This window comes from Erpetoichthys calabaricus, chromosome 12 (genome assembly GCF_900747795.2).
Source record: "Erpetoichthys calabaricus chromosome 12, fErpCal1.3, whole genome shotgun sequence".
In the NCBI taxonomy this organism is placed as follows: Eukaryota; Metazoa; Chordata; class Cladistia; order Polypteriformes; family Polypteridae; genus Erpetoichthys; species Erpetoichthys calabaricus.
Window position 1 is genome coordinate 2,994,915 of NC_041405.2, and position 12,230 is coordinate 3,007,144.

Sequence of the window (12,230 nt, forward strand, 5' to 3'; positions counted from 1 at the left end):
AGCACCCTCTCCAACCCCTCCTCTCCCGGGTCTCACCCCCCTTTACCGCATCAATCAATACCCCGCTATCAGTCTTCTGTGCTGTACTCAGTCCTCCCTTCAATTGAACCTAACAGCCAATTAAAACAAAAAAGGCTTCAACCTGGCAGGGACGCTACAATACTTTCGAATTTTACTGCTTTCATATTCTGTACCTTTCTCTGTGTGTGTATCGCGCCATCGTTTGTTTGAGCCTTTCGAATTCCACTGCTTTCATAATCTCTTGTCTGCCTTTTTTTCTCCAACGCTTTTGGGCCTCTTTTCTCTGCGCTGCTCTTTCTTCTTTGTTTGGTCATTAACGTTTCATCTAGAACGTATTGTCCTTATACGCTTTATGTGCTGAGAGCACAGGATCTGTGTGTGCTACGTGCTTGGGACAATCTCTTGGCACCAAGTCTCATGTTAACGGTCCCCACAAGACGCTCCGTGGCCAGTGTTTTATCTCGCGCGTCTTTTAAGTGTCTTCTGAGAAGATCACGTCTCATCACCCTGCTTTTCCTTTCCAGGATTTTTTTTTATAATGGAGTGATATAATTTATATAGCAGACTTTAACAGTAGTAGTTGTTGTTGTCCCAAAACAACTTTATAGATTTCTGCCCACAAAGCAGATCTAACATGTCAGTGTCAAGGAAAGGGGTTAAAAAATAAAAATAATACAATTAAAAAAAAAAAAAAAATAGACCATCAGGTGTTAGCACTGCTGCCTCTCAGTAAGGAGACCAGGGTTTATGTTGTGGTCCTCACTGTGTGGAGTTTGCATGTTCTCCCTTTGTCTGTGTGGGTTTCCTCCTACAGTCCAAAGACATGCAGGTTAGGCGAGTTGGCGACCCTAAATTGGCCCATGTGTGTGCTTGTTCTGCAATGGACCAGCAACATCTCCAGGATTTGTTCCTGCTCTGCACCCTATACAAGCTGGGATTGGCTCTAGCAGATCCCTGTGACCCTGCTCAGGACTAAGTGGTTTAGAAAATGACCGACTAACTTACAGGTCTGACTAAACAAACTTTATTTAGCTGAAAGTGTGTCTGAATCACAAACCTCTGTAGAAAGGGTTACTCTATAAATTGGGTGCTTCATACGTCAAAGCTTTATTACCCGCTGTGGCTTTTTCAATTCTAGGGACCACATGGTATGCTGATCCTTGTGATCGGAGCAGGTGGGTGGGATTGTAAAGAATTAAAAGGTTAGTCAAATATTGAGGTCCAAAACCATGCAAAGCTTTTATATCAAAGAGCTATTCCGAGTGATACAGAACAAAATGAACAGAAGGAAGACATGACGGCTTGACGACACACTGGTGCCATCTTGGTCATCATGTTGGCTATTATTGGATGTGTCTCAGTTGTGGTTATAACTTAAGTGGCATCGTGCCTTTGTAGCAGCTTACCCCACAGTGTCAGAGCTGCTCCTTTTCCTGTTTTTTGAATCGAGACTCGACGCACACCTTTTTTTTTTTTTTCTTCATTAGTTTTTGGGTCCATCTTCATGTATGTTTTTATACTTTTGCTTTTTTTGTCTTAAGGTATCTGTGCTCATAATGACGTCTGAAAGTTTGTTTTCCCTATGTTTTAGCTTTTCATACGTGCAGTACTTTGAATAACACATTGTTTGTAATTCTGCTTTATTAATAAAATTTGCTTGATTGCAATATCTTCTGATCAGCGCAAAAATTTACAGGAAGCCAAAGTAAACACAAAAGGTTAATATGTACATACAGTGTTTTCTGATTCTGATGAGCACTCTAGCTGCTGCATTCAGATCTAACTGATGTCCTTTAAGGGACACTGAAGTGTAGCCAACCAAGCAAAGTGTTACAGCCATCCAGTCAAGTAGTAATCACTGCATGGATACGTTTTTTGGCCACATGGAATGGTGGCACACTTTTAGGTTTTATAATATTTCTGAAGTGAAAAGTTTATTTTAGAAATATTTTTTACTTGGATTTTAAATAAAAGATCAGAGAGTCTATAGAGATACTGAAGTTTCCTACTGTACTGGGAATAACCTACAGAGAGTCTAACGACAGATGGGGATTGTACCGATGGCAGGTTTTTAGTGGCTTTTGAGCCGAGCAGCAGCACCTCTGTTTTGTCCAAATTCAACAAAAGAAAACTGTAGCACTTCGCAGAAACAGGGGTGAGGAGAATGTCGGGTAAGCCGATTTATTACAGTCTAATCTCGTTTGCGGTGTCTAGTGCCATGATGATGTGCTTAATGCTTGCATCTGCAAGTATGAATTTCACTATACTCTATACACATGACAATATTAATACTTCAAAGTTACTAGAAATAGTAGAAGTGCCAGATGTTAGAGCGTTACAGTAATCAAGACCAGAAGTGACAACGGCATGAACAGCTATGCACTGCGTAATGTCCATTCAGGCAACCTCTAACTGCATGTTCGTCTATCATCTTCTTAGGTTATAACAGTTCAGAAATCCCAATCGGAGAACGGGACATACTATGTTTCTCTGAAAATGAGACCGGGTCTTATATTAATTTTTACTCCAAAAGATGCACTAGGGCTTATTTTCAGGGGACGTCTTAAGTATTGTCATAACTCCATATTCCAACCTTGAATTCCAGCCTGAATTTCTTGCTACTCCAGCCGCTTTTAGGATTTTCCCGGATCGATGCGCGTGCTTCGATGTTTGATGAATGGTTCGATGTGGTGAAGCGAAATGCATTCGTGGTGCTTTTATATTCAAGCGTCGCATAATCCCCATTGTAATGACACGATACGTTTTAAAAGTCTCACATACCATCTTCTGAGCCGTCTTTTTTTTTTTCTACCTTCACAATAGCATCAGAATGTATTTAAGCCACAGAGAAAAAAAGAACATGGTGAAATTGTCTGTTTATATTCTACTGACTTCAAAGAAGACAACACACAATCTAATGCATTTCCGGATACATTACAGATACCACAAATAGATACTTTTATTGTAGAGGAATTGGATAAACCTCTGGCGCGATCAGAATTACTAGATGCTATAAAGTCACTTCAGAAAGGGAAAGCAGCAGGCCCTGATGGCTACCCTGTCGAATTTTATAAGAAATTCTCCACTCTGCTAGCTCCCCTCTTATTGGCAACATTTACAGAAGCTAGAGACAATCAAATTCTACCTCAAACTTTTCGCCTAGCATTAATCATCTTTCCAAAACAAAACAAAGACTTATCACAATGTGCATCATACAGACCAATTTCACTTCTGAATGATGATATTAAGATTCTCTCCAAAATCCTAGCTACAAGGATGGAGAAAGTGCTGCCTTCGGTAATATCACAAGATCAAACTGGATTTATTAAAGCCTGACACTTAGCTTCCAATCTCCGACGCCTGTTCAATGTAATATATTCATCTGCAAAGACAAATGCCCTGGAGATATTATCGCTGGATGCAGAAAAAGCATTTGATATGATTGAATGGAACTACCTTTTCACTACATTAAAGAAATTTGGGTTTGGCCCGAATATTTGTGCATGGATCAAACTACTGTGTACCAATCCAGAAGTTTCAGTTTGTATTAACAACATTTGCTCAGACTACCTTAAACTAGAACGTGGTACCAGACAAGGATGCCCCTTGTCACCACTGCTATTTGCAATCACCATTGAACCACTGGCAGTTCACTGTCGAAATGCTTATCAGATAAAGGGGATTATCAGAGAAGGACTGGAACAGAAAATTTCTCTATATGCAGATGATATGGTACTGTATATATCGGACCTACAAAATACTATGCCTGCAGTCATAACGGCACTAACGGAATTTCAAAAGGTCTCTGGTCTCAGAATTTGAATAAAAGTGTGCTCTTTCCAGTGAATTCTCAAGCATACAATATTAGATTGGACACTTTCCCTTTTATTATTGCAGATCAGTTTAAATACCTAGGGGTAAATATCACAAGTAAACGTATATCTCTTTATCAATAAAATTTCGCCGTCTGTATGGAAAAAAATTAAGCAAGACTTGCATAGATGGTCAACCCTCCACCTCACTTTAGCAGGAAGAATTAACGTTGTTAAGATGAATATCCTTCCTAAGCTTCTCTTTTTATTTGAAAACATTGCAATATACATCAATAAATCATTCTTTAAGCAATTCGATTCAACCATAACGTCATTTATTTGGAACCTAAAACATCCACATATCCAAAGAGCGACCCTACAAAGACCTAAGACAGAAGGTGGCATGGCTCTGCCTAACTTTAAGTTTTATTACTGGGCAGCAAACATACAAGCTATAAAAACCTGGACACAAATAGATGAACATACACAGGCTTGGTCAGCAATAGAAGTAAAATCCTGCAGTACTTCTTTATATTCCCTGCTTTGTTCCCCAATAAACCAGACAAGGATGCCCCTTGTCACCACTGCTATTTGCAATCGCCATTGAACCACTGGCAGTTCACTGTTCAGTTCAGCAATATACTAATAACCCAATTGTGCTTCACTCACTCAGAATATGGAACCAATGTAGAAAGCATTTTAAGATGGAGAATCTTTTATCTGTAGCACCTCTGCATGAGAACCACCCTTTTCAGCCTTCGCAAACATATGCAGTTTTTAATATCTGGAAAACATTTGGGATTAAATTGCTTAGAGATCTTTATATAGACAACATCTTTGCATCCTATAAACAATTACATTCCAAACTGAATTTTCCAGCAACACATTTCTTTCACTATCTTGAAATTAGAAGCTTTGTCAAACAGAACCTGCCCGATTTTTCCCCATCTCCCACCTTCCTCTATGCTGTAAAAAATATTGCTCAGTCTTGAGGACTGCATGAGGCCAGCATTTCTGCAATATATAAAAATATTTTACAGTCCCTCCCTTTCAAACATCCAAGAGGACAATGAGAAAAGGATCTCTCACTCAACATATCAGAAAAGGAGTGGAAGGTAGCAATGCAGAGAATTAATTCGAACTCCATATGCGCAAAACATACAATTATTCAGCTCAAAATTATATATCGAGCACATCTGTCTCACTTGAAATTGTCCAAAATGTTTCCAGGGCAAGATCCAACTTGTGAACGCTGCAATCAAGCTCCAGCCTCACTGGGTCGCATGTTCTGGGCCTGCACCAAATTAACATCATTCTGGACTAGAAATGTTTAAGTGCCTTTCAGACAGCCTTGGTGTCCCAATCCCTCCTAACCCACTAACAGCTGTGTTTGGTGTCCTTCCAGATGGGCTTAAAGTGGAGAAGGACAAACAAACTGTGATTGCCTTCACTACAGTATTGGCACGCAGACTTATTTTGTTAAAGTGGAAGAATCCTAACTCTCTTCTTTTAAGTCAGCGGGTAACTGATGTTTTATATTATTTGAAATTGGAAAAAATCAAATTCTCACTTAGAGGATCTGTGCAGAACTTCTTCAAAACCTGGCAGGATCTAATTTATTATATTTTAGAATAAGCTCTTAAAGCACTGAGGAAGTAGAAGTAGATTCTCTCCCTATTTCTTCTCCATTTATCTGTATCTGCCTATTACTCTTCAAATTATTTATTTTTACTATTGTTAAGTTTTAGTCCGTTGGAAATGCTCTTTCTCAGGGGTGGATTTGTTTTCAAATTAGTTTGTAAATATTGATCTATTGGTATGGAATGATAACAATAAAATTAAAAAAAAAAAAAATTGTTTTGTTATTAAAGTGGAAATTTCCACTTGAACCTCAATGTCCACTTTAACCTCATAGTTTATTTTCTCATTAAAGCAGACCGTCGTAGATGTCATCTTCAGACCAACCCAGTTGTTAAACACTATGTGCTTCTGAGGCTTCCTCCTGAGCTAACAGCAGCACTTGCCACACGGAACACATGACATTTATAATATTCCAGCTCTCTGCACATTTAGAATCCTTAGATTTGTACTTGATACCACTTTCATGATGAAATGCATTAGTTACATATGTTACATTTTACAGATAAATCGTTAACTTTGTTTAAATAATAAATACTGTTAATAGCTACACATGTGGGGATGACACAGTGACAGAGCGGTAACGCTTCTGTCTCGCAGCGAGTCACGTCCTTAAGGAGTTTGCATGTTTTCCTGGTGTATTTCCACAGTGTGCTCCATTTTCCATCCAAAGACATGAAGGTTTGGGGATTTGGTGACGCTAAAATGACACGAGTGTATGTGTGTGCTTGTGTTCGCCTTGCGATGAGCTGATGTCCCGTCCAGGGAATTTGTTTCTGTATTGCGCCCGATGCTTGCTGGAATGGGCGCATCCCTGGATTGATGGAGGTAATCCTTAAACATCCTTTTCAGAGATATTTTGGCAAGGTGTCCTCAGAATTTAATGGGTGTTTCAGGCACACATGTCACATCACATGAAGTATCAACCCAGCCTTAGGCGCCTTGCTTTTCAGCTGCCGATCTTGAGTAGGTCTTATTTTCGGGGAAACATGGTAGCGGACGTAACCAGTCGCAGTGAATTCGACACATGTATCTCAAGTAAGTTGTATACAAAGTGATTGGACCGCCAGTACCGTACTGTACTTTCTATTGTTATATTAATGTGACCTTTCCCTACTTACAACTATACACTGTTATATGGTGACTTTTTATGCTTCAACTCCTAGGCGGCAGCAGCACTCAGTCTCGCATATTGTACATGTTTGGAGCGTTTTTGTGTTCTCTGTGTTTAGTCAAACCAGCTACACTACTCTATCCCATACAGCTTTTAAGTACTGTATATAATGTGGTGTTCACAGAATGTAACATGGACGTTAAGCAGTACAGACCTGTATGTCCTTAAGAAGCATGGTCTGTAAAGAAAGGTCTTAATTGCGTTGCCGTGCTTTGTATTTTAGGAATGTAAATGGACAATATTAAGAGGTTATTCTAAGTTTCTGGTGCAACTGGGGAAAAGCAAACCGTGTTCTGCTTCACCTGTGCAAAATTGGTGGGTCTTGATGTACCCCAAAGTGACTGAAGTGTTAAATTTTATCACTTTTATGGGCATTTGTGCAGAAACAAATCTGTGATTTGTGATGGCCAGCTTGCTGTACGGTGCACATCCTCTACATGTGGCTCTGAATACTCCAGTATTTCTCTCTCTTAATGGTAACGTTGTAATGCAAGACACAAGGCCTGGTTTATGTTATCTGCAAGTCCAGGTTGCTAGGATACCCGTGCTTGTGCTCATGGCAACTTCATCACCTTGCTGCAAAATTTGCTGCATTTATTGAAAGGGTAACAATTAAAATGGAGCTGGCAAGCAAACGAAGTCGAATGGGTAAGTTTCTCTAAAGTTTGAATGTTGACTGGAGTGCGTGCCAACATGCTGTGTAGGCGCAGAAATGAAAATCGGCCTGCAGTAGGCCCAGGTGCCATTGAGGTGACAGATGTTTGAAGCACAAAGTGGCTGTTGCTGCCGCCCATGTTCAGTAAACCCAGGGGAGTCTTAACAGTGCCAGCCAACACACACAGACACACACGCACACACTGCTCATGTACGTGGGGGGCGAACTCTAGAGAATAAAGTCAGCCATACAGAGAAGGTAAGGTGCAGCAATATTGAGTGAAGGTTGCATGTGGTGTCCTTGGAGTGCACCATGTCAAGTGAGGAATGATGACAATAGTAGTGCTCATTGGTGAGAGCTTTTTGATTTAATCCTCACAATTTAAATTATGTTGGCAAGTAAATGCTTTTATCCGCAAACAGGGGTGACCAAGTGCTACATTACCGATAAAATGTTCATGTAATCCCACATAGTAGGTACACAACAATGATGTGGGCTGTGAAGTGCTTCTTTTGACAGATTGGATGAAATTCTTCTAATAGTGTGGATATTTGACGACGTGGCGTGGGGGGAGTTGTACCGGTATAATGAAGATTAGCTGCTGTTCTAGAATATTCTTCTAGTTTATCAAACCTTTGAATTTTCTTCATCTATCACTATTTGTTTGCCTTAAACTTTTATCAGGATTCATTTATCGCATTTCATTCCCCACTCATTGATGTAAAGACCTTTAGATAGATAGATACTTTATTAATCCCAAGGGGAAATGCACATACTCCAGCAGCATACTGATAAAAAACAATAAATTAAAGAGTGATAAAAATGCAGGTATAACAGACAATAACTTTGTATAATGTTAACGTTTAACCCCACACCCCCCCCCCCCCGGGGTGGAATTGAAGAGTCGCATAGTGTGGGGGAGGAACGATGATCTCAGTTTGTCAGTGGAGCAGGACGGTGACAGCAGTCTGTCGTTGAAGCTGCTCCTCTATCTGGAGATGATCCTGTTTAGTGGATCCAGCGGATTCTCCATGATTGACGGGAGCCTGCTCAGTGCCCGTTACTCTGCCATGGATGTCAAACTGTCCAGCTCCATGCATTTAAGCATTTTTGTATAAATACCAGCAGTCCAGCAAGCTGGTGTGAGCATGGCAAGGCCAAGTATGGGTGGTGGTTTCAAGTAAAACTCATAATTAATTTGACTGAAATTACAGGACATCGATAGGGGAATTCCTGTACAAGTGCCATACACAAATACTTTTGTCTTGAATTTTAATATACCTTTATATTCCCTATAAAAATACCTTATAAAAATCTTGCTTCCATTGGACTCCGTAGTGGTGGAAACGCATTCTCTGGAATGATGTATCAGACTTCACTATCTGGCCGTCTGATGTACGAATCTGGGTTTGGTGGGCACCAGGAGAACACGACCTCCAGGACAGCATAGTGCCTACTGTAAAGTTTGTAGGAATAATATTGCAGGGTTTGTGCTCACCCTCTTGGTTCTAGTGAAGGTTACTGTTAATCTTACAGCAGGCAAAACGATTTTAGTCAATCGTGCTCTTCCAGCTTTGTGGGAATAGTTTGGCAAAGGCTCATGTCGGTTCTAGCTTGACTCTGCTGCTCTGCACAGAGCCCAGATCTCAATCCTGTTTAACACCTTTGGACTGAGTTGGAATGCAGATTGTGAGACACGTCTTCTCGTCTTAACCTCGGTACCTGTCCTCATAAATGCTCTTTTGGTTGAATGGGCACAAATTCTTACGGACACACTCCAAAATATTGTGGAAAGCCATCCAAGAAGAATGGAAGCTGTTAATGGTCGGTGTCAACACCACAGTAGTCGCCATTGGTTTTGGAATGGAATTTCCAACAAGATTCATACAGGTGTGATGGTCAGGTGATCACAAAGTGTTGGCCGCATAGTGTGAGTTGGTTCAGTGATGTTACCAGATGTACTTCTGAGGTGACGGTATTGAGTAACTGTAAAAGGCATTCCTAAATCATTCTGCGTGATTCCATGGTAAAAGTTACCAGTGTTGTATGGTAACATTAACCTTAATGATGATATTGTGTCCTATCTAAATAGGGCTTATGTATGGCTGTGGCCTCATGTTTATTCAGTTTAAGTTTATTAACATTGTGTATTTAGTAGATGTCATTGCTCCAAGTGATGTACTAGCTCAGGATTCGTCACATTTATATGTACATCCTGTCCCTGGTGACTGTACAATGGAAGAAATGGTTTGGAGTGGACAATAATAAGCATGAGACTGTGCTTGTTGATTGGTGATGACCTGAAGTTTGCAGGTTGCTCATTTCTTTCTGAAGTTAAACCCCCTCTTGGTCTCTTCAGATTGGCACAAAACAATTTACATCTTCACCTGACTCGCATCCTTTTCTTAATTTAATTTTTCTGTTCTGTTTTTCAGAGAGATTTTAGTTGAAGAAAGTAACGTTCAGAGGGTGGACTCCCCTGTAACGGTAAGTGATTTACGGAGGACATTTGCCATTCTGGGTGGAACTGTAACACATTTTACTTTGAGGGATTGGATAAGAACAAAGATGGCAGCAGCCATGCTGTTCCTGCCTCTGGCACCACTTCTAGTGAAGGAAATGGAAATACTTTGAAAGTTTTACAGTAGCAGCAATGCATTCTGTTTGTTTTTTTTCCCCTGGCAGAAGTGTTGGACTTTCCAATTAGTGCAGTTTTATGAAGGCATTTGTGGAGAGTTTGAAGTAAATTTTTATGAACTCCATCTAGGATTTTGACCGCCGCATTTTCAGGCGCAGATTATGTTATCATTTCCATTTGTTTACCTGAGTTTTGTGGAGCATCCACATCACATATTAAAGCTTTTTTTCCAATAACATTTTATTTATTCATAGGTGCCTTTCTATACACCCAAAAACACCAAACAAATCGGACAGAGTGATTGTAATCAAAGAGAGAAAACAGTCTTAAACAGAAGTTTTAAGTTTAGATTTGAAAAGTGAAAATTAATCAATATTTCTAAGCTCTGATGGTAATGAGTTCCAGAACTCGGGAGCAGAGCAACTGGATGCTCTGCTCCCCGTGGTGGTAAAATGGACGAAGGGGACAGTCAAGTGGATGAAGTAAGAGGATCTACAGGTGTGTGAGGGCATGGCAACATGAAGGAGGTCAGCCAAATATGGAGGGGCAAGGTTGTGGATAGCCTGAAATGTTAACTGGAGAATTTTGAAATCAATGCAGACTTAACCAGAAACCAGTGAAGTTGCTGCCAAGATGGGACTCATATGGTGAATAAGAGGGGCTTCTAGTAGTAATTCAGGCAGCTGAGTTTTGGACCAGTTGAAGCTTATAGAGGAATTAGCGAGAGAGTCCAAAAAAGAGGGAATTGCAATAATCCAGGCGTGAAGTGACACGGGTTATGAACAAGGATAGCAGCGTTGTGGGGAGTGAGTGATGGGTGAATACGATTAATGTTAATGCAGGTGGAAATATGCAGACCGGGAGATGTTATTGATGTGGGACTGAAAAGATAGAGTACTATCAAGGATGTCACCCAGACTCTTGACCTGTGGGGAAGGTGAGACGGAGGAATTGTCAATAATGATGCATCCTGTGAAATAGGCCATTACATGACTTGGACACTATGTAAACACAATGTTACTTTATATACAGTACTTAGCAAAGCTGTAAGTTTACCTGTATTGACTGAATAGCCAGGACGCTGTACGCATTCGGTACTCTAGTTCAACTATGGGAGCCATGATGCACTTTACTGTAATATTTTTGAAAGAAAATTAGAGAGAACACTGCAACAATCAATGATATACAAGATTGGGTGCTGCTGCCTTTGAGTTGAAGCATACAGTGTTATACAGTAAACATTACTTGTAAGTAGGGAAAGTTTACATTAAAATGATAGTACACTGCATACATAAACCAGTAAAGTAAGCATTCATTATGACCATAAAGACATACCCTGTATGTATTATAGGTTATATCTGCCAGGTGTAAAATGATATCTATATAATATACTGTATATGTGTATGTATGTATATTAGTGCTGGGCGGTATACCGGTTCATACCGAAAACCGTTTTTTAATTTTTTTTATGATATGGATTTTTCTTGTACCGCAACACCGGTTTAAATTGCCTTAACGACGTTCGGAACGTGGCGCAACGGGAAACTGTTCAAGTGGGGACCTTTTTCACTGCTACACCGCTAAACACAGATTTGTTGCACTAGGGCTCTTTTTCACTGCTACACCACCAAATAGTGCCGCGCGGTGAAAATGGACAGAGAGCCGAAAAAAAATTAGTCACGTCTGTCGCCTGGAGATGCTTTAGTTTTAAAAGGTCAGATGTGTAAATACTGTTTCTATACTACTGGATAATACTGCAAGCCAAGTTGTACTTTTTTATTTGTTTTCAATACAGTGTAATGTACCTGGGTACTGTGTAATAGTGTGACGACATTTTGACTTTATTCTCGACATTTCCACTTTAATCTTGACGCTTATGACGAGAATGTATTCTTTTGACTTTATTCTCGTAATTTGTCATTAAAGTAGAACATCGTAAACTAAACTTCATCGTAAAATGAATATTTAATTTACTAGATTTTCTCAAACCCCGTCATAAGTTATATAGCACGTTAAATGCTTTGTGTTAAGTGATTCGTTCAGAGATGGGCACAACTCTGAATGGAGGGCATAATTTAACATGTATAACGAAGATATTTTTAAAGTTCTGAACACTCCGTGGGCTAAGTTTATAACTAGTTTTAATTTCACAAAGACGTTTATCGTGTGGTGATTGGTTATGTGGTGAAAGAAAAAGGAAGGATAGGAACTGGGGTTTTGGTAGCCTACGTCAGATAGAGATAGCATGCATGCAATAAAGATAGCCCGCATAGAAGAACATGCACTGAATTC

The 12,230-nt window shown here is 39.9% G+C and overlaps 1 protein-coding gene across 1 annotated transcript in view; it reads left to right on the forward strand.

The window, feature by feature from the left end:
* The window catches only part of LOC114661700 (serine/threonine-protein phosphatase 4 catalytic subunit B), a 34,319-nt gene that overhangs the window by 8,924 nt on the left and 13,165 nt on the right, over positions 1-12,230 (forward strand). The window contains exon 3 of the mRNA XM_028814862.2: positions 9,736-9,787. Within this exon, the coding sequence (XP_028670695.1) occupies positions 9,736-9,787 (52 nt within the window). The remainder of the gene's footprint in view (positions 1-9,735; positions 9,788-12,230) is intronic.